Source organism: Cyprinus carpio, chromosome B9 (assembly GCF_018340385.1).
Source record: "Cyprinus carpio isolate SPL01 chromosome B9, ASM1834038v1, whole genome shotgun sequence".
NCBI classification, from domain to species: Eukaryota; Metazoa; Chordata; class Actinopteri; order Cypriniformes; family Cyprinidae; genus Cyprinus; species Cyprinus carpio.
In genome coordinates, this window is record NC_056605.1 from 27164643 (window position 1) to 27188729 (window position 24087).

The window sequence follows — 24087 nt, forward strand, 5'->3', positions numbered from 1 at the left end:
TCACCTCAAATTTCTCCATATACACCTAAATGGATGCTATATGTATATTTGCTTCCGAAAACTCCTTCGGGAAGGATGGGGCTTCCGCAGCGTCCCTGTTGCAAGCGGAACGGGTACGTTTTCCCAGTGTTATCCAGTCTCACCCAGTGAGGTAGTGCTTTGACAATGGTGAGTGGAACTACTTGTTCCAAGCCCCAGCCTACACATAATAGGGGCGTGGACGGCTCGCACAGGACACTGGAAGGGGCAGCACCCATGGCACTTTGGTAGGGATCCCAATTCGTCGGTCACCGACGTGACGATGAGAGTGACTGACTGACAGTGAATGTCTCGGTTACGTATGGTAACCCTCGTTCCCTGAAGGAGGGAGCGGAGACGTCCCGTCCCGTCCCGTCCCGTCCCGTTGCCACCATTGCTGTACCACGGCTAAGCCGCCAGGTCACCGGCTCGGCTCCTCAGCGAAAACCTGGTATGCATTGTACCTGCTGCCTTATTATACTCACGCTGTGATCAGCGGCAGCTGGATGCAATAATTGCATGCCAATGTGCATTAGGAGCGATATCCCAATTCTTCAGTCACCGACATGACGTCTCCATTCCCTCCTTCAGGGAACGAGGGTTACCATACGTAACTGAGACGTTTTAAAATGGCTTTGTGCCATCTGACAACTAAATGCATAGCAAAAATGAATAAAATCACAAGGCAGTTCCTGAAAAGTACAGTTGTATTTCCAGCTTTATTTATATATAAGACATTTACAGAGCCCTCAAACACACATATTCTATGAATGGTGCATTTATTTATAAATGACTCTGGCTAAATTTCATTTTCATCAAAGCTCAACAAGAATAAAATTTGATTTCTCTGTATATATTTTTATGTGTACGAAAATAAAACTATTGTGGCCAGTCTTTATACATTACACAAAACATAAAAAAGCCTTTTTAATGTTAAACTGTGAAATACATTTTATGACGTTAAACATTAAAACCAATGTATAAATGTAAAAAAAATTGCAAACATTCGCCTCTCTAAAGATGCTAAAGATCTCACTGAACATTGAAAAAAGTTTAAAGCTGTTTTATTTTATTGAATGATCATGCATCAGACCCCATAGATTCATTAATACACATCTTATCTGTGCTTCATGCGTTTAGCACCAACAAGTTTTTTCACGAATCTCCAGAAAAAATGTTGGGTTTTGAATTGTGGTTGTAGCATTCTGGAATAACGGGTTGGTACCCTGTAGAAGGAGAAGAAAACATAATGTGCTTAATAAAATATCAAGCATGAATACTGAACAGTTCTAGGCAGATTGACTGAATATGAAGGGTAGGGTTTTTTTGTTGTTGTTTAAAGAAAACAGAACTTACAGATGTTTTTTCATGTTTTCTGTCTTTTTCAAATCTCTTCCATTCTCGAAGGTCACTTGCATACAGAACTCCCTTGATGATGAGGAGGATCAGGAGACCAATCAGTGCCACAGCTGCCAGAGATCCTCCTACGATGGCTGCTATGTTTGGCCCCTCAGGACATTCTAACACAAGAAACATAAAGGTAGAAAACTTGATGCTTTTTGAAACTGGAACATTTGTACAAAAAAAAGAACATTCTGACATGACTTACTCACCCTCATGTTGTTGCAAACCTCTGTACTATTATTTATGCTGCCTATCTCCAAAAGGATGAAAATCATCATAAAAAGTCCTTATGACTACTTTTGAAGCTTTTTGTCACTATAAACTACTGTATTGTTGTGTAGAAAGAGAAATTCTCATAACAGCAGGGTTCAGAATGACATGAGGGTGAACAATGACAGAACCCAAGTAACTAGTACATGTTTTAGTATTTCAGGTATTGTGTCTGTGTCTACCTCTGGCTTGGAGAACTTTGACATAGTACTTGTCAAATCCACGCTGTTCCGTCATTGTAAATAACATCCAGCAGCCCTCTTTGTCTCTGACTCGACAGTCGTATTTGAGCAATCTTTCAACCGTCTCTTGTTTCAGATGGTTACAAGCTTTAGAGCAGTTTTTCTCAAACGGACCGGTCCCAAAGGCCAAACATTCAACACAACTCCTGCAGCAGGTCAAGAATATTTTAGTAAATTTTTAAATATATATAAAAATATAAAACATTTCATTTATCAATTTTATATATATATATATATATATATATATATATATATATATATATATATATATATATATATATATATAAAATATTTATGCAAACAGTGATATATTTTATTTACTTATATATATGTAATAATGGTATTTTCTGACAGATATTTGCACCTCAGTATTGTAGTGCATTATAAAACAGTATGCATTTGAAATGTACTGAGTGTAAATTATCATTTTTATTAAAATTATTAAATGGGTGCCGCCTTATTGGGACAATAAATTCCTTCCTACACCTACCACTAACCCTAACCAATAAATGCAAGTGAGGCACTTTATTTTATACTTTTTGATTATTTCCTTTATTTTATTGAAAATAAATGCCTTTCTATTCTGGTATGGGATGTGAAATGGAGAAGAATGAATTTGGCAAAAGTCAGATTCAAACTCTGGTCGATCATGTCAAAAAGTTATTGCAATGAGTTTTATCACACTTCGCCACTGGAGCTGCCGTTGTTCTAGCCCAACCACAGGTTTGTGGGTTAGGTTAGTGTAAATAGCCTCTGTCAACAAAACAGGCCATTTGCATTTAATATAAATAGACACTTCGATTTTTTTATTATTATTACATTTATGTATATTATTTATATATTAACAAATACATTTCCATTAAATCCATAAAATATCCTAATTTATATAACTGAGAATATGTGAAATGCCTTGCAGGAATGCTTTTAATGGCTCATTAGAAAACTGTCCTTATGAACTGATTCTCAGGATTTCTGTAAGTTAGTAGTTAAAGTTAGAAATCCTCTAATTGGGCTCATGAAATTAAAAAAATATGTATTTAGTTGTATTAATAATTGTTATTAACATGGCAGCTTTGTAGAGCACATGGTGACTTGTTCTGAGGTTTTCTTACCCTGACTCTTTACACGGACGTTGGCAAGAAGAACACGTTTTGCATTTGGCCCCACTGTATCCTCTCTCACATTTACACACGTTACATTCACATTTCCCACGTTCATGACAAACACCTTCATCGGTCATGCAATCCTTATCTGATTTTACGCAGTCACATGCTGGGCCCTCGTAGCCCTGATCACATTCACATTTACCACATTTGCACTTGCCATGACCTGTAAATTGAAACCACATTACACTTAAGAACTGATTTTTAAAAAAAAATAAACTATAAAGCACGTCAAATATGAGCTTTTCTACACAAATCACCTGCACACTGTGTATTGTTAGCTTTTTCACAGTGTTCATCGTCGCATTCACAGAATTCGCCATAGAAATTGCCACCGCTGTCTGTAGAATAGCACTGACACCGTCCGCACAGACAATCTCCTTTGCCTTCGCATTCGGTCCCGTTGTCCTTCCGGCACTGCGCTTTCAATGACGCCTCATCCTTTTGGCCTAGTTTGCACTCACAGCGCTGTCCTAAGAAACCCGGATCACAGCTGTGGACATGAGGAAGTTGCTTATGTCACTACAGATATATACATATACTCCTGCAATATGTCAAGAATATTTTGATAATTTTTAAATACATAGCAAAATATAAAACACCTTATTTAATATCTATTTTTTTTATATTTTATATTACAGAGTGTCTATTTACACTAATACAACCCTTTACATTGCGAGTAAATCACTCGCATATGCGATTAAATCTTCACTCTGGGTGACTAAATGATGTCTAATATTAGCCAATGGCTAATAAATTCTTAGATTTTACTCGCCAGTGTGTGAGTTGGAGGCTAAGTATAAGTTTAGCACAGGTATATTTTCACTCGCCAAACACTCTAACTACTATGGAGCCCCTTAAGTACGGAGCCCCTAAAGGACATGGTGGTGGAAAAAAAAAAAAAAAAATCAGGGTGGGTGGAAAAAATTCAGGGTTGTAGGAAAAAAAATTATGTGGTTCTCTCGCAAAGATATTTGCATTCCCTCTAAAAACTTTTGCAATCTCTAGCAGAGATATTTTGCGTTCCCTTGCAAAACTTTTGCGTTCTCTCGCAAAACCAGTTGAGTTCGGACAAACACTTCCTGTTTACTTTACAGCTTGTAAGTTTGTGGTTCATACAGATTGTAAGTTCACAATGGAGCGTTTCATAGAGTTTTATTTTAAACTTGGACACAAGTTCAAATACAGTCAGCTATGCTTATAGTTTGGTCATGGATTTGGGAAATTCTAAAACGCTGAAACATAAAATGCTCCATCGCTAACAGTAGGGCATAATTTGAAAGTTGTTCATGAAAGCAAGTTCAAAGTTTTAGCAGTTTGAAGATTCAATAATATAAAAGATTATTAGAAATTTTATAAAGCGAACACTTTTACATTCTTATTTCACTCTGGAACCTACGAGAATGCAATTTTCCCTGAATATCCAAAAATGTGACATTGATTTTATATAACAGTTCAACAAAAAAGGCAATATTAAGTGTACATTTTACATTTTAAATGTAGCCTACATTTTAAACACAATATTGTCAATATTGTTTGTTATATTTTACAATGAAATTATAGTTCCAACAAAATCCACTACAGAACTGTTGTGCGTCTCCAAGCAACAGCGGTGTTTTGTTAGTGAATGAATCTGCAGCTTTGAATGATTTGGAGAGTCAGTATGATTAATAACCCATTCATAACTACAACCATTTGCTTCGTTACTGAATGAATGAATGAATGAATGAATGAATGAATGAATGAATGAATGACGCAATGCCTTACTCATAAGACAGTGACTTCCCGCTACCTACTGGCAATTTTAGTTTTGAATCTACAAGTATCATTTTGTTTTGCAATCATTTATTGCTTTATTTATTATATTAATAATACACTTAATGGCATGTTAAGAATATGACATAAAACATGTCATACAATTAATAAGGCTAGAAAAACTTTGCCTCTATAATGGTAAAAATGCACCTGTAAATCAATTTAAGGGGGCAAATATCGTCCCTTAATGGAAAAGGTGTGACTGCAGTCTAAGTGGGGGTACTCAGAAGAACGTTAGGCTAAATGCCCTTGGGGGTATGCCACTGTAAAAAGTTTGAGAACCAGTGTCTTAATGAATTAGCCTACTGCGCTAATTGCCTTGTAGTACATTTTTAATAAAAAGTAACATTTAAATAAAATTAGGGCTTATATATATATATAAATATATATATACCACTGTCTTGTTATATTAAGCCACGTTAAGCCCGGTTTTCTATGGGAAAGAAAACCCTTATCTTGCAGTTCCGCTCATATGGGCTCATCTGCTTGCATGTACACAGAATATATATTTTTTAAATCATTTCTATAGCATATATTTGGACTTTTTTTTTTATCACTGTCTTCGTTAAGCCACATTTTCTTTATGGGAGGAAATAAAGAATAAAGAATTCTGTTCACATTCTGGGCTTACCTGCTTTCATGTATACTTTATTAATAAACTGTATACAGAATTCAGCCTTTTTAAACCACTGTCTTTGCATTTTCTTTCCATGGGGGATATGCTTTACTAGGGCTGTGAGATATGGGGAAAATATCTAATCGTGATTTTTTTTTTGACAGATATTGCGATTGCGATTTGATTTGCGATTTTAAATTAAACTGTATTTCTTTAGTCAAATATTAAAGTATTACATGTGTTACATTGTATTTGGGATTTTAAGAACAAGTGGAAAATGTGCTGAATGTTTCATTTCATCCAAGTGAAATTAGCAAGCAGTTAAGACTGAATTTACATTCATTTTAAATGCGGAGCCAGTCGCGAGTCGACTCAGGTTGCGCATGTGCAATAAGCCCCATCCATACTAACAGATGAGCTTGTGGAGATTTGCGATGCAGGGCCGCACGCGAATATAACCAAGCATTACGAAACAGGCTGCGTGAGTGTGGCAAGTGCGAACGGCTCGTCCATGACGCGGGGTTCGTGCCATGTGGTGCAGAGAGGAGCAAGTATGAGAAGCATTCAGAGACACAAGCTGTGTGTGTGGACTTCTGAATTAGGAATAGTGAACAAGCTTTATAAACTTATTTCAAATTAATCTGTTGGGGAGATAAAACATGTAAAATAACATTCATGTACTAACAAAACATTTAAGAATGTATATTTTATTTTCCAGTACTGAAAACAGAACCGATAAGGGAGCTCTTGATTGTGACGCAGCTCTTGCAAATTACGTTTTTTTTGTTCATTCAAAGTTTAAGTTACATAATGTTTTTCTTTAGTTTGACCCTGTAGACGCCATAATGCCACTCTGTCTCTCTCCCACTATTTGTTTGTTTGTTTTTTAAATGGTGGGTGTTCACGCAGTTGGCTAGAGCAGAGCTGACTGGGGAGAACGGAGGTGCGCTCACTCTTTTGGTTGGTAAGACTGTCACTCAAGGCTGGCAGTCATGCTTATGCTCTGGAACAGAGAAATATCGCGTCCACATCGCAGCCTTTTGCGATTAGCAAATTGCAACGTCTCATTAAATTTCAATTAATCGCACAGCCCTATGCTTAACGTGCAATTTACCGGGTTACGTTCATATTTGGGGCTGTTCTGCTTGTCTGTATGCTTTATTAATAATGTGTGTACTGAATTTAGTCCTCCAGTGTTTTACATTTAAGTGTTTTAGAATGTCCCAAAACCATGCCTTGATAAGCATGCACTGACTATTTAGTCCAAGTTCAAAATAAAACTCTATGAACCGCTCCATTGTGACCATATGGAGCTGTATGAACCACTACAATTTTTATAGTAAACAGGAAGTGTTTGTCCGAATTCAACTGGTTTTGTGAGATAATGCAAAAAACTTTGTGAAGGAATGCAAAAGTTTTGTGAGGGAACACAAAAATATATTTGTGAGAGAATGCAAAAGTTTTGCGAGGGAACGCAACAAAAATCTGAATTTTTTTTCCTCCCACCCCAAATTTTTTCATTCATTTTTTTCCAGCACCATGTCCCTTTAGGGCCTCCGTAAAATGGATGCACAGCACACCTGTGTTTGTGTATTTGACATACCGTAAACTCTATTGTGAAGGTGCACGACTCGCCGTCGCTTTCTCTCAGAGTGAGAAAGACAGCGAGCGAGAGAGTCTTACATAACATTTAAAAAAATATCGATGCGCTACATGTAAATGATATTCTTTGTTGTATTTTCCTGTCAAAATAACGGATTTCCATTGGAATTCTTCATCTTTTAAGAACTAATGCACAAACGATAGTCTCATTGGCTGGTGCTCACTTATAATTGTCCCTATTTTGATTTCAGCAAATCAGCTCCAGTGAACGCACACAACCTGATTAATATTCATGAATCCAGCAGTTTGTTAATCCTTGGTGCGTTTTATATTGTTCTTATTACTAGAATTTGTATAATAATAATAATAATAATAATAATAATAATAATAATAATAATAATAATAATAATAATAATAATAATAATATTATCTTGTCAGTATTATTGTTCGGGTTTCCCAAATTTTTTTTCAACATTTTGTTTTTCCTGAATGACCAAAAAAAAAAAACACCACCACCCAACTTCAGTTAAATTGACTAATTTGCATTCATACATAGTTACCAAGTATTAATTCTAATTATTCAACTTCTATTATTAAATAATACTTGAATGTCATATTATAATGCTTGACTAACTGATGTTAAGAGTGTACTTTCAGATATTTAAAAAGCTGTTCCATTTTACATTTACATTTACATTTAGTCATTTAGCAGACGCTTTTTTCCAAAGTGACTTACAAATGAGGACAATGGAAGCAATCAAAAACAACAAAAGAGCAATGATATATAAGTGCTATAACAAGTCTCAGTTTGCCTAAACACAGTATACGTAGCAAGGGCTTTTAAATAATATAATAAATAAAAAGAAAACAGGTAGAATAGAAAATGAATAGAGCAAGCTAGTGTTAGAGGTCTTTTTTTATAATTGTATAATAAATGAAAAGAAAATAGATATAATACAAAAAGATTAGAAAGGTAGTTAGATTTTTTTTTTAATATATATATATAATTAGAATAGTGAGTGCAAAAGTTAGAGGGTCAAATAAAGATGGAAGAGATGTGTTTTAAGCCGATTCTTGAAGATGGCTAAGGACTCAGCTGCTCGGATTGAGTTGGGCAGGTCATTCCACCAGGAGGGAACATTTAATTTAAAAGTCCGTAAAAGTGACTTTGTGCTTCTTTGGGATGGCACAATCAAGCGACGTTCACTTGCAGAACGCAAGCTTCAAGAGGGCACATAAGTCTAAAGTAAAGAATTTAGGTAAAGGGGTGCAGAGCCAGTGGTGGTTTTGTATATAAACATCAATGCCTTGAATTTTATGTGAGCAGCTATTGGTAGCCAGTGCAAATTGATAAACAGAGGTGTGACATGTATTCTTTTCGGCTCATTAAAAATAAATCTTGCTGCCGCGTTCTGGATTAATTGTAAAGGTTTGATAGAACTGTCTGGAAGACCTGCCAAGAGAGCGTTGCAATAGTCTAGCCTGGACAGAACAAGAGCTTGCACAAGGAGTTGTGCAGCATGTTCCGAAAGAAAGGGCCTGATCTTTTTAATGTTGAATAAAGCAAATCTGCAGGACCGGACAGTTTTAGCAATGTGGTCTGAGAAAGTTAGCTGATTATTAACCATAACTCCAAGGTTTCTGGCTGTTTTTGAAGGAGTTATGGTTGATGTGCCTAACTTGATGGTGAAATTGTGATGAAACGATGGGTCTGCTGGAACCACAAGCAGTTCTGTCTTGGCAAGGTTGAGTTGAAGGTGATGGTCCTTCATCCAGCAAGAAATGTCTGTTAGACAAGCTGAGATGCGAGCAGCTACCGATGGATCATCAGGATGGAATGTGAGGTAGAGTTGAGTGTCATCAGCATAGCAATGGTATGAAAAGCCATGTTTCTGAATGACAGAACCTAATGATGTCGTGTAGACAGAGAAGAGAAGTGGTCCAAGAACTGAGCCCTGAGGCACCCCAGTAGTTAGATGTTGCGACTTGGACACCTCACTTCTCCAAGATACTTTGAAGGACCTATCTGATAGGTAAGACTCAAACCACTGGAGTGCGGTTCCTGAGATGCCCTTTGTCAGTAGGGTTGATAGGAGGATCTGGTGGTTAACCGTGTCAAAAGCAGCAGATAGATCAAGCAAGATAATTATTGAAGATTTGGATTCCTCTCTTGCCAGTCTTAGGGCTTCAACAACTGAGAGCAAGGCAGTCTCAGTTGAATGTCCACTTCTGAAGCCAGATTTGTTGCTGTCAAGGAGGTTGTTCTGTGTGAGAAAGGTAGAGACTTGGTTGAACATAGCCCGTCCAAGTGTTTTTACAATGAAAGGAAGAAGGGAAACCAGTCTGGTAGTTCTCTAAAAGAGATGGGTTGAGGGTGGGTTTCTTAAGGAGTGGAGTTACACGAGCCTGTCTAAATGATGAGGGGAAAACACCTGTATGAAGGGATGTGTTAATGATGTGAGTGAGTGCAGGTACATCTGCAGGAGAAATGGCTTGAAAGAGATGAGATGGAATAGGATCAAGCGGACAAGTAGTAGGATGATGAGAAAGAATGAGTTTGGAGACTTCTGCCTCAGAGAGTGAAGAGAAGGATGTGAATGAGTGTATGTTTGCTGGTGAGATGTGCTTGATGGATTGTGGTGTGGAAAATTGTGCACTGATGTTTTTAATTTTATTAATGAAAAACGTGGCAAAGTCGTCAGCTATTAGAGATGAAGCAGGAGGGGGAGGAGGAGGACAAAGGAGCAAGGAAAATGTTTTAAAAAGCATGCGAGAGTTAGACGAATTGTTAATTTTGTTATGGTAGTATGTCTTTTTAGCAGTGGAGACATTAGCAGAAAAGGAAGAGAGGAGTGACTGATACACATTAAGGTCAGTAGTATTTTTGGATTTGCGTCACACCCTTTCAGCAGCTCTAAGCTTAGAACGGTGTTCGCGTAGAACATCAGATTACCAAGGGGGTGAAGGGGTGGTACGGGCTGACCTGGAAGACAAGGGGCAGACAGTGTCTAAACAAGATGTAAGAGTGGAGCAGAAAGTATCAGTAGCACTGTTAGCATCAAAAGATGCTAATAGTTTAGGGGAAGGAAGCGAAGATGAAACCATTGCAGATAGCAATGATATAATTTTACATATATATATATATATATATATATATATATATAATGTTTGTAAAATGGCACAGCTTTATATATATATATATATATATATATATATATATATATATATTAGTATAGTATTTCAGTCTGGCGAATAAACAAAACATTTTTACTAGCCAATAGCGATTCAATGATTCAATTGCCAAGGTGTCTGTAGAGAGTTATAATATACTGGTAGATTGCTTGTTACACTCTTAAAAATAAATGTGCTTCACTATGCCATAGAAGAACCTTTTTATCTAAATGGTTCCATTAGGAACCTTTCTGTTTCACAAAAGGTTATCTGTTGCAAAAGGAGGTTCTTCAGATTACAAAAATGTAAGAAAGGGATGATTCTTTGACTGAATGGCTATTTGTGGAACCAAAAATGGTTCTTCTATGGCATCACTTGAAGAACCTTTTAAAGCCTCTTTTATATATATATATATATTGTGGCTTTCACACACACACACACACACATATATATATATATATATATATATATATATATGTGTGTGAAAGTGACGTGACCCATACTCAGAATTCATGCTCTGCTTTGACCCATCCAAAGTGCACACACAGCAGTGAACACACACACACACCCCCGGAGCAGTGGGCAGCCATTTATGCTGCGGCGTTGTGGTAGTTGTGGTATTGAAGGTGGAGAGAGCGCTGTACATTCACTCCCCCCACCTACAATTCCTGCCAGCCCGAGACTCGAACTCGCAACCCTTGGATTGCAAGTCCAACGCTCTAACCGTTAGGCCACGAGTTCCCCCATATTGATTTAGGATGAAAAAGAAAGCAATAATAGGTAATTATATTGTTCTGTTACCTGCAGCTGCCACAGACAACTTTACCATTTCCCCCACAGTGAGGATGAGGTTGATTGGAATCATCACATTCACATTCGCACCGAGTCCGTATGTTCACCCTCATCTTTTCACTAAAACCCAGTGGGCCGATGAGGAAGCTCTGACTGGTAATGCATCTGTCTACTGTTACTGTCACATTAAAAATCACCTGAAGTATTATGGTAAGAGTAAGGTCATTTACAAAATCTTATAATATTGCCTTTGCTACAATGATAAACCAAGATTTGCATCTGCACTTGCGTAGATGATCTTTATGATCATTTGAACTAATCTTACTCACCTCCTTACCAATGTTCACATTATCACATTTCCCCCTTTCACTGGGACTTTCTCCACCTTTACAGTCTGATGTGTATTTCACAGATATGAAGTCTGGGAGAGCTTCATGAGCCAAGATCACTTCAGAGGTCAAGTTCTGTTCCAACCCCATAGGACATTAATAATGGTGTTAAACATAGAATATCACAATACTTTACTTAAAAAAAAAATAAATAAATAAATTTGTGCAAAGTGGAAATCCCATGCACTCACGTTGTATGCATCCACAATTATTTTGACAACATTGCTCGAGTCTTCAGAGAGCACTCCAACTGCAGATTTAGGGATCAATTTGCTCAGCTCCTGTTAAGGATACAAGTCATGTACACCATAGTGCTTCATCTACTAAAAATATTAATGTGAATTGTGTGTAAATTAAATAAAGTAAAAGGTACCCCAATTATAACTACAAAAATAATGATTTGCACACAGGTTTCCCAAACACTGGCAATGTTTTATAGTGCCACAGAGTCACTTGTTTACACTTTCCAGGGTACTCAACCTATGATAATCATAACTTTAAATAGACAATTGATTTGCTTATTTTAGCTAAGCATGTTTTACTTACTGTGTACACAGTTTCCATTTTTTTGGTGACTGCAAAAATGGGTTGTATGTTTTGCTCCTCCAGTTTGCGAGCAATTTGTCCAACAGATGGGTAGTCCTGAAAACACAGAGTGTATTATAGTTTTGATATTTTAATATGATATGTTATCAAGGTACTGATAGCATCTAATACATAAACCCTTTTGCATATGTACCTGTACAACTTTGGAGATGTACAAATGTTAAGAAATTCCTTGAGCCTTTAAGATATTTAATTATAATATAAATTGTACTAATGCAAATGGGTTCATGTCTAAGGTGCTGTCAGTATGTATTTTATGTTTCAGGGACTATCAAAATGTGCAAAAAATTTACAATTGTGAACTCGCCCTGGACCAGTGTTCTTTTAATGTCATTTAGAAATTATAGTGTAATAATAAACTATACAACTATACTAGTACTAAACTATTATATTTTTTTATAGTAATATAGTAATTATTTCAATTTGCATTTTATTTTTATATCTTCTGTTTTTATTTTAATTTTATTTATTTATAATCTTTAGTCATTTTGTTGCCACTTTTCTTTCATTTGTAGTTTAGTACTTAGTTCATTTTTAGTACTTAAAATAAACAAAAATGAGAAATGTTGGAATGAGATATATATTACTATTATCATTATTGTTATTACAATTAATGTTTATTTTATTTAAAGTGCTGAAAATAATTTGTATGGTTTTAGTTTTAGCTAACAATACCTGACCTTTGACTTTGCTAGTTTAGCTCAAATGCTTTTAATATAAATATTCTAAATATTTGTTATATAACATATGAATATAAATTATTAAATCATACCCAGAGGTTGCTCTTGCTGTACTTGTTTTTGACCAGCTCACAGGTTTCTTTGTTTGGTTCCAGAATGGCAGCAAGTTTTCCATCCCCTGCCATGTGGAAGCCGTCATCAGTGGCCAACACAAGCAGTCGAGTGCTGTTTCCCCAGCCGATATCCTTCTGCATGGGTAACACATGAGAGGGGTGGGATACATTTTTTCTAATCCATATGATAGGACATGTAAACACTTGATTGGATTGAAAACTGAAACCGGAAAATCTTGCACGTGCAATGATGTAAAAATGGCGTAATGACGCATGGAACAAGTCGATGTTGCTGTTGCTGAATATAAAAAATATGTAACCGGGCTGACGAGTCGTGAGACATGCGGATCTATGTGCGAGCTTTTATCAGACAGAGATGTGGTTGTAACAGGCATGGGTCAAACACTGGCAAACAGGTATATAGAGGGCAAGACAAAGAATATTCCTAGTGAAAGCATGGGTCTTCGATGAGCGAACAATATCCAGAGGGCTAAGCAAGAGGGGTAATCCAGTATCCAGAGCAAAAGGGTCAAAAACACGAGTAACCACGGCAAGTCAAGGAAAAAGACTAATCTAAGAAAACTAGAAACAGAGACAAGATTATGAAAAACTAGAAACAGAGACAAAGACTATGAAAACAAGGAACTGAAACAAGACTATGAAAACTAGAAACTAACACGGAAAGGCTTATGTATCACTAGGAGAGCGATATGTGCAGAACAATACTCGGCAGTTTGAAAGTGATCTAAGTGAGTGTTATATAATGAATGTGTGATGGGTTACAGCTGTTTGTAATCAGTGCATTCAGCTGTGTGTGTAATCAGTGCCTTCAGCTGTATGTGTGTAATTATTGCAATGGATAATGGGAACTGTAGTCCGAGGTGAAGTGCAACAGTTAGTGTGGTGCAAGATTCCATGTAGTGACCGGGTGACCTCTGGTAGTGAGTGAATGGAAGTTCATAGACCAGATCATGACATAGCCCCCCCTCCCAAGCAGCGGCTTCCAGATGCTCTTAAACAATCTAGGAGGGCGGTGGAGCGGAGGCGGAACAGGGGGAGGGAAGGAGGGCCAGGTCCACGTGGCAGTGGAGTGGCCGGGGACCGAGGCAAAGGCCGCTAAGCAGGAAGCCAGGGTGGACCAGGTGGAACTGGAGCCCACCAGGGTGGAGCAGATGGAACTGGAGCCCACCAGGCCAAAGCAGATGGAGCTGGAGGCCACCAGGGTGGAGCAGTCAGAACTGGAACCCACCAGGGCGAAGCAGAGACAGACAACACAGGCAGTGCATTCATGGTCTCAGGGACCGAGGCAGGGAACACAGAGAGTTCATAAACGGTCTCCATTGCTGTGACAGGACAGAACGAGAGTTCATAAACGGCCTCCATAGCCGTGTCAGGACATAATGAGGATTCGCAGACAGCATTCATAGCCGTGACAGGACAGGACAAGAGTTCACAAACGCCCTCCATAGTCGTGACAGGACAAAATGAGGATTCGCAGATGGCCTTCATAGCCGTGACAGGACAGGACAAGAGCCAGCGTATCCCTGAGCCAGCGCAGGTGACCTCTGGTGGTGAGTGAATGGAAGTTCATAGATCAGATCATGACAAAATGAGTCGTGTCGATTTTAAAATTCACCTTCCAATCATCGTCTGTGAACTGGTGCAGGATAACATTGAACCACAAGTGCTTCCTTTGAACTCTCATAAACAGACGTCTTGTTTTGGGCGTGGGAATGGCCTTTTTAACTTTTTGATTAATATAAGCATCATTGCACAAAACTTAATGTGCTTTTTGTCTCCTAATTAGGACCGAAAATAGCTAGGGCTAAATATTAAGTCTGCTTTTTTAAACAAAGAAAAGGAGGACAGTTACTATGTAAAAACAGTGGGAAGCTGCATATTCGTCAAAAGATTAAATACGATTGGAAGCTTGTGACACATAAATGCTCACATCAACACGATCACTTTATTTAGCATTTCATGTAAACACTATGTTCGGATCTATGATTTCATTCCAATTGAAACAAAAAGTGTACATGTAAATGTAGCTATAGTTTGTCTATAGTATCGCAAAATAAATTTCTGCAAGTTAACATACTGTTAAAAATGTATAGCCTGAATGCACTGTAAGTTGCTTTGGATAAAAGCGTCTGCTAAATGCATAAATGTAAATGCAAGTTATGCATGTAGTGTAAAACATATCTTAGTCTCACCACGCAGACTGCAACTTGCATGATGGCATCCAGGCTTCCCTCTGGGGGGTCCAGGTTTCCGGATATATGCTGCTTGGCTACCATATCTCTGAACTTGGTCCCATCTTTTGTCAGAGAAAGTACATGCTGAAAGCCAAATGCTGGCTGACATGGTTCACTTTTATCCGAGCACGGCCGTTGGAGCTTCGCTTCATTGGTGTCGGTGTATGGAAGAAGTGTTTTGTCGACAAACGAACCGAAGCCTGCATCAGGAAAGTTTGTTCATGAAGCCATTGCAATAATCTTTGAACTCTAAAAATATGAATAATATTATATTTTTATGTTAATATATTTGAATGCTCTTACCTATCCTGGCATTGCCAGTGATTCTAGTGAGCTCAGTAAGTAAATTATTTCCAGTTGTTTCACATTCTCCAAATCATCTTTCATGGAGTATGAGAGATCCATTAGGTAGTAGAGATCCACTGGATAGCCTATTGCCCTTTTAAAATGTAATTGAAAAGTTTTGGGCAACCCTGAGGAAACAACAAAATTCAGTCACCTCTGTTCTCTGAAAGTCAGGCTCAAACTTACATTAAAAAAGAAAGCTGTTTTTGCTTGAGCTATACAGTAGATTTGTAAGAATATGACATACCTGGTCTAAGATTAAGTTGTACTTCTTGTGGTTGGATTTGCACCGGATTTGCACCAGGAGCCAGAGGCTTGTCTTTAGTTTTTATAAAATCGTTTTTAGGATTTATTATGCCACTGGATGAACATCCTTTATCTCTAAGCATAGCAGCTGTGTTACAACGTGCTGCTTCCTGCTCCCCAGCCTTGGTGAAATTCTGTGGTTTAAGTAGGACAGAGAGCATTATGTGAAGGAGATGCAATGTGCCAGTCATTTTTCTTTACTTGAAAAAGCTGTTGAGAATTTGACAAAACCAACATTGGACACTGCACACTGGAATGTTAGAAATCAAATTGTTGGCATTGAATAGTAAAACTTGCAAGCTCCAAAAAAAAAAAAAACAATTCTTACAGCAAGACACTTTGAGATTTTTTTTTTCAATCAATAAAATTGCATTTAAAAGGTACTTAGTTGACATTATGACTGTTAGTGAAATCGCTGGAGTTTGTAGCACTTAAGTAGCATGCATGATTTTCATGAACATAACTTTGTTAAATATTAAGTCAGATATTTTCTGAAGGCCAATTAAATGGTGTTTCACAGGTTCTCCACCACTGGAAATTGATTTCACTGATATTAACCATAGAGCCATTAAGAAGCACTTGCCAAATCTTTACACCAGGCACAGCCGGACCCGGACTTGATGCAGTCTCCACATGTGTTTACTGAAGGTTTTAAACATTGTTCCTCCATGTAGACTGCAACAAACAGTTTAAATTTCAGTTATATCTTGAAACCATCTATTTTGCTTGCATAATTCAACATTCTGGATATTTGCTTGCATATTTATGATTAATGTAGTTAAAATACATTAATACCAAATGCATTTATCTGTGAGCCACAGGCTTTGTTCCAAAACCTAGTGTGTTCTATATGAGTATATGTTCAAATCTGTCACTCATGAGGTTCCATTTTAGTTAGAACCACTAGATTTTGGAACAGAGCCGGTATTCTTCAAACAAGACTTAGCTGTGTCCAAATAAAAACTGGTTTCTGATTTGCTTCCAATCCACCATAAACATCAGATGGCTTTTTTGTTTTTTTTTTTTATTTATTTTTTTTTTAACAAAATGCACGCACAGGATTTGTAGGATATCATAGGCAGCAAAGGAGATTATTACCACTTCTGCACAGGCAGTATATTTCAGGTTTTGGACACAGTGTAAAGAACATAAGAGCATCTGCTAAATGACTAAATGTAATCTAAATGTAAACATAATACAAGGTGTATGTAATGCACGTACCCTGTCTTACCACCAACAACAGGAAAAGGCCCCTCAGACACACTGCCTGAAGCATTTCCTAGTGTAAAACAGCATTCTTTAATATCATAGTTCCTCATATTTCAGCTTCCTAAACTATTGAAAATTATGGGAAATGAGCTTGCCATTGCTGGTTTAGTAATGCAAACAAACCTTTCCTATACCTGGTTGTGTAGTTTTGTGTAGCAACTGTGCCAGGCATTTAACAGAAAAGTGTGAACTTGAAAAAACCAAATGCTTTATATGTTTTTAGCAGATGTAAATGTGTTGCATGTAACACATCTCAGACAAGTGACTGCCATAGACTTTCAAATGGTCTATGTGCTTGACATTTACTGGTTAATCGTAGTTCTACCACATCGCCCCATGAAACAAGACTTAGTTTCCCACACAGAGAGCTATATTTACATTGTCGGATCTAGTGCAAGATGTAGTCTAGGTGCTGTACGCCACTTTTTGCAATGTCAAATGGTTACAGGAACATAAATGCTGGTTTTATGACTTTGTTTGGATGTTTATTTATACAGTCAACCTCAAATCATACAAATACAGACTACATTTATGATACTTTTTTAACGGTATAAATCACCATCCATTTTGTTGTATGATAAAAAGCAGCCCAGACATAATTTGGTAGAATTTTATTTTTTGTGTTTAAAAAAATAAAATAAAAACTATACTATACTATGTTAAAGTATTCCTTTATCATATTGGCTTTAGTTATGATGTACTTATTTGTTGTCTTCAACATCTATAAGAGTCTTCCATGTATTTAGTAAACGCAGGTTGATATTGCCATTTATACAACTCAAGAAAAATTAGACTTACTGTTTGAAGTAAGAAAATATAAAGTCATTTCCAGAGTTTACTGGTTAATATAACATTTGATTCATCCTTGTGGATTAGGGAACTAACGGTTAAGCAGACAGAAACTATGAAACTGTTCCTAAAGCAGTTACTGTTACAAAACTACTACAGACATGAAAGAATTAGTAATTCACGAAATCGGAAAATGCACAAAATCAAGTATTAAACTTACTTAATGTTGTTGAAATGCAATGCCCTAGAGAGATACCGCTGTCATAAATGGCTATGAAATGCTTTTTGGTTTCCTAAGCAGAACACAGTTGCTTCAGAACTGAAAGAAAGTTAGCAAACTGTTGCATACATGACAGGAAAGCAGAGAGGAAGTAAAATGACGAAAGTCCTGAGAAAATATGGGCGTTGAGGTAAAGGAGATGAGACGATGCAAATCTAAACCACATATTCAACTAGAGTTTGAACTAAGCTAAAGTTTAGGATAAAAGTTCCTACAACAGAAAATGTTACTGAGCACCTTAGTAAGATGTTAGGCGTGTTTTTATGCTAGAAACTGTCATTATTCACATTCATGACCACTTAACTTTTTCTTTCGACTTTTACAGTTAAACTGCTGTTGTGCCTTTTAGAAACTTCTTTAAAAAAAAAATCTTTAGTTTTACTGGAATAGGCCTATATGGGATCCGTGAATAAATGGAGTTTACCCAGAAATGAAGATTAAATCTTCATACTCACTCTTGTGTGCCGTATTACTTGTGTGCACCTGCTTCTCAAACTTGTCTCCTGAGACAAAAACTCTAACAATCTCACAATGGTCTCCTTTAAAGCTTTAGAAGAGATCTCAACAACATCACACACTGTGCTCAGATTTTTCTCCTTAGCTGGAGACTCTGGATCTCTCACATTTGTCTCCTCCAAAGTTTCAAACAAGATCTCAACAGCGTAACACACTGTGCTCAGATATTTCTCCTAGTCTAAAGACTCTGGTGGTCTCAAATTGTTCTCCTTTAAAGCTTTAGAAGAGATCTCATCCCTTTCTTTGCTCAAAGGCACACAAATGGCTTATGACTCAATCTTGATTATTAATTGACTAACTTGATTATTAATACATATTATATGGAAGAAATGTTTGAGCTCATATTGAGGCATTTGACTTGGTGCACACTTCGTAAAGTTATAGAGATCACTTCTGAAATTTAGAGACAAAAGTGAGAGCTCTTGAGTCTTTAGTGTAGGAGAAAATCTGAGCACACTGTGTGATGTTGTTGAGACCTCTTCTAAAATTTTGAGGAGACAAATGTGAGAGATCCTGAGTCAAGAAGGAAAAATATCTGAGCACAGGGTGTAAAGTTGTTGAGATCTCTTCTAAAGCTTTAAAGATGACAATTGTGAGAGTGTTAGAGTTTTTGTCTCAGGAGACAAGTTTGAGAAGAGGGAGACTCAAGCAAAAGATTCCATTCAGTCTTAAGGTAACCTCATTTCTGTCTAGGAGAAATGTTTGAAATGGTAAAGAGATCTCTTTTTTTATTTTCTTTTTCTTCCCTCTGGTTAGCTTCAATGTCATTTATCTACACCATTTCAATCAAAGACAATACATGCGTTGTCATATTAAGTTGTTTTATGTAGACAGTGTTTTATTGCACAGTGATTAAACAGAGGAAACAATAACCTATATTTACATACATGCAAAAATGGGCTGTACAAGACAAAATTTTAATACTAAACATAGTATAAAAAATAAAAATAAAAATACTGGGACACTAGTGTTACATTTGTTAAAAAAGGTATTGCTCTTATACTGAACATCTTGCACTTGTAAGTCATTTCTAGTGTGTTTTGGAAAATTAGGTCCTACTGTCCTGCCCATTAAAGGTGAAAAACCCCATTGCAATAAAAAAGCATCAGCAACCTCTGAGCAGTAAAACATTTTTATAATGGAGTCTTGCAAGAGAATACAGCGAGACAATAAAGAGATCTCCAATGTTTCTCACACTTTTTTCTTTCTCTCCCATTGTCATTTTGAATTTGTTTCTTTCAGAACTTTCTCATGTGAGAAATACATGAGAATCACAACTAAGTCTCCTGAGGTTAGAAAGAGCAACCACTGAGCAACAAAATATTCCTATAATGCAGTCTTGATAGAGATTGCAGCAAGACAATGAAGAGATATTCTATGTTTCTTCCACCACATTCTCTGTTTTGACTTTAATTTCCTCAAACATTTCTCATGTCTCATTTGTTTCTACTTCCATTTCTCCTAAGGAATTTTTAGAAGAAACATCTGAAATGCTGTTGATACTAAAATGAGAGATAAATGAGAATCTCATTTAACTCTCCTGAGCTTAGGAAAAGCAACCACTGAGCAATACATTTTTCTTATGGGAATGATCGTCTTCTGGACAATTGCCAAGTCAGCAGTCTTCCCCATTATTGTGGTTTCAAAGAACAAGAGATACTCGGAATTTTTTATACTGTAGTCATTTAATGAAACTCAAATGTAAATATTCTAATGTTTTGAGATACTGGATTTTTTGACTTTCATGAGCTGTAAGCTCTAATCATCAAAATGTAAAAAAATAAATAAAAACTTTGGAAAATGTTTTCCTTTACATGTAATGAATCTAGAATAGCTATATGAAAGTTTCACTTTTTGAAATGTTACAAAAAAGAGAACTTTTTCATGATATTCAAATTTTTTTTGATATATGCACCTGTATTAGCGCAGCAGTTCACTCCAACTCGCAGAAAAGCACACAAGCTGTGAAGAATCAAGATGAATATAAACGGTGCATGGAATAATGCCTAGAAATCCCCACCAAAAATATTTTTTACTTTCTGAGTTAAATATCTCCAGACCGGAACTGACAGTTGACAGATGAATGCCACGACAGATAGCCTATACTTCCCTCAGAATAAAGTACATGGATTGCATTTTATTTTTTATTAATCTTGGTTTTTCACAACTTGTTTGCTTTTCCTGGGCGTGTCGGAGTGAACTGCTGCTCTAAAAGATTCTCATAAACGCGCACAGATAGGCCTATTCCTTAAATAATACACTAAAATTCAGCTTGTTTTTCACCAATCCTGACCTTTAATATACCACCCGAGCACGTGGAATATGGCACTTGTCCTATGGGACCACTCTGTGATACTTTTGCGTCTTTTTCAAAAGCTTGATGCTGATCACCATACACTGCCATTATATGGACAAGAACGTGGGAGGCATTTATTTATTTATTTTTTAAATTTCCTTTTGTGGTCCGAATAAGAAAGAAAGGCATACGGCATTAGAACAATACAAGGATGAATAAATTGGGATTTAATTTTCATTTTGGGTTGAACTATCCCTTAACATCCATGGAACCATGCTGTTACACAAGAGCTGTTGACTAAAAAGGTTCTTTGTGGAACCTAAAATGTTTTTTTCTGTGGCATCACAGATTAAAAAAAAAACTAAAAAACTTTTAAGAACTCAAGTGTACTTCTGCTTTAGCTTAGCCATACTAGGAAACTTATTGATCATTGCATCCAGCTGTCGCTGATCACAGCGTGAGTATAAGATGCAGCAGGTGCATCGCATTCATTCATGCTTTTGTTGAGGAGCCGAGCCGGTGACCCGACAGCTCAGTGGTGGTACAGCAACTGTGGCGACGGGACGTGACGTCTCCATTCCCTCCTTCAGGGAAAGAGGGTTACCATACGTAAACGAGATGTTCCCTTTCAGTCGGTCACTCTCTACGTCACGTCGGATGACCGGCGAAATTGGGATCCCTACCAACACACCACAGGTGCTGCCCCCTTCAGTGCCCTGTGTAGGCCTCCTGATCCTTCCTATAAGGCAGACGATAGGACTGGGCTTTACACAGAGAAGGTCAACTACAGTTGTTCCTCGCAACCCAACAGTAGGACTTGGATAACACTGGGAAAGTGTGCCCTTCCATTTGGAAGAGGCACACTGTGGAGTCACCTCCTCCCAGAGTACACGTTCTTAGTGGGTGTACCGTGGAAATACACATATGGTATCCCGGCCGGGTCACTCATATGGGCACTAGCCTCACACCAGATTTCAGGAATTCATTGGTTTAAAAGGCCAGGCACCGGATGCTCCGCCATGTCTGGCCGTCGGAGTGCTTGAGGACTCAACAGGGTCCGCCTGGTTAGGGGACTCTCTGGAGAACTAGGTGTCTCGGACGCCGCAAGCCGACTCTGAACAGGGCCTCTCAGTGCCAATACCCATTTGAAGAGAGAACACACAAGGAAACCGGTTCGACATGCAGGCTATAGAACCTAGTGAACGTGTTGGGAGTTGCCCACCCCGCAGCTCTACAGATGTCTGTTAGCGAGGCACCGCGAGCCAGCGCCCAGGATGATGCGACACCCCTAGTGGAGTGAGCACGCAACCTGAGGCAGGGCACACCTTGTGCTTCTTAGGCCAAGGTGATGGCATTCACTATCCAGTGAGCCATCCTCTGCTTGGAGACAGCTTTCCCCTTCTGCTGTCCACCGTAACAGACAAAGAGCTGTTCTGAGGTCCTAAAGCTCTGAGTTCTATCCAAGTACTGTCGCAGTACGCGTACAGGACAGAGCAAAGCTAGGGCTGGGTCTGCCTCCTCCAGGGGCAGCGCTTGCAGGTTCACCACCTGGTCCCAAAAGGGAGTGGTAGGAACCTTGGGCACGTAACCGGGCCGGGGTCTCAGTGTTGCACTGGAATCTGCCGGCCCAAACTGAAGGCATGATTCGTCGATGGAAAATGCCTGCAGGTCCCCCACCCTCTTGATCGAGGCCAATGCAGTCAGGAGTAGGGTTTTCATAGTGAGAAACTTCAACTCGACTCACTTCAAGGGCTCGAAGGGGGCAACTTGTAGTGCTCTTAGCACCCATGTCAAATCCCAAGAGGGTAGGGAGGGAGGCCTAGGAGGATTTAATTAAGAAACCTGACGACCAGATCATGCTTCCCCACTGACTTCCCCTCTATGGGGTCACGATGGGCTGAAATAGCAGCAAAATACACTTTAAGGGTGGAAGGGGACAGCCTAGGCTCCAACCCTTGCTGCAAGAAGGAAATCACGGCTCTGATCAAACATCTCCGAGGGTCCTCCTGGTGGGAGGAACACCATTCGACGAACAGGTTCCACTTCAGCGCATAGGCCTGTCTTGTGGACTGCGTGATCTCCGCTCACAGGACAGGGGCATCGACAGCTTTGACTGAAGTGAACCAAATGCCTCTGAACCTGGGTGGACGCGTGGGGCAAACTGAATTGCGAGTCTGATGGTCCGCAGGAGCCACCGAGACAGACTGGGGAGCGCTAACCAGGCTCTGAGAGAACGTACCAGAGGAACCAATGGAGCCAACGACGTACCCGTGGTGGGGCAGCATGGTGGAACACAGGGACTCAACCTGGGGCCTGTGACGGCCTGGTCTGTGACGGCAGAGGGCGGAGTCTGGGTGTGAAGTGTAACACTCACCTGATTCCCCCGTGTGTGGGAAAAGAGGCAGGCTCCCAGCTTGGGGCCTGTGACAGCCCGTCGTATGAGGACCTGAAGTGGGACTTGAATGCTACAGCCCGTACCTGGTTCCACAAATGGGCAGGAGGGGTGCTCTTGGGCTCTCCACCTGCTAGCGAGAGAGGAGGAGGGAAGTGCCCCTGTGGTGCACAGTTCACAACTCTCCTCACATTGAGCCCCAGAGACTGAGGAAACTGCTTTTTTATTGAAGTCTTGGGTACCGCTGGCTGCCGGGCCAGCGGCAGAACAAAAACAAAATGAAACAAAGGATTCTCCGCCCGGCCCTCCTCCGGGGGAGGGAGTGGTTCGGTCACTATCTCCCAATGAGCAGTCTCGCCCATCTCTGGGTTGCCCGTCTCACTTGCTGCAAGGCTTGGCGGGGGTCTGGACGGGCTGGGTGTCCTGCCTGAGACTGGTTCCACGACGCTGCCTGGTGGAAGGCTGCTGTGCGGGAGTGGGGGTGGCCGCAGGGGGCGCCCTCAGCGATAAGCAGGCTGAGGGGCTGCAGCCGGAACTGAAGCAGCAGGTTTCCTCTATTTGTGCTTAATTGCCTCAGTCTACTTCTGTGTGGCCGAGAACTGCTGGGCGAAGGTCTAGACAGCGTCGCCGAAGAGGCCGGTCTGGGACACGGGAGCATTCAAGAAGGTCTTTCAGTCAAGCAGGTCTTTCAGTGCTTTGGCCTGGTGGACCTGCAGTAACGCCATGGCGTGAAGGGTGGAAGCCGCTTCCCCACAAGC

At 39.0% G+C, this 24087-nt stretch overlaps 1 protein-coding gene across 1 annotated transcript; it reads right to left on the reverse strand.

The window, feature by feature from the left end:
- Nucleotides 1–718: 718 nt before the first annotated feature.
- On the reverse strand, nt 719–18165 carry LOC109045415 (integrin beta-2). Its single transcript, XM_042731784.1, is given in 17 exon segments — nt 719–1244; nt 1375–1538; nt 1875–2080; nt 3047–3263; nt 3358–3590; nt 11103–11290; nt 11423–11557; nt 11674–11763; nt 12029–12124; nt 12861–13016; nt 15095–15336; nt 15440–15493; nt 15496–15609; nt 15729–15921; nt 16371–16462; nt 17009–17066; nt 18066–18165. Coding segments are annotated over 16 exon segments (2325 nt in total). The 5' UTR covers nt 17064–17066; nt 18066–18165; the 3' UTR covers nt 719–1154.
- Between the last annotated feature and the right edge of the window lie 5922 nt (nt 18166–24087).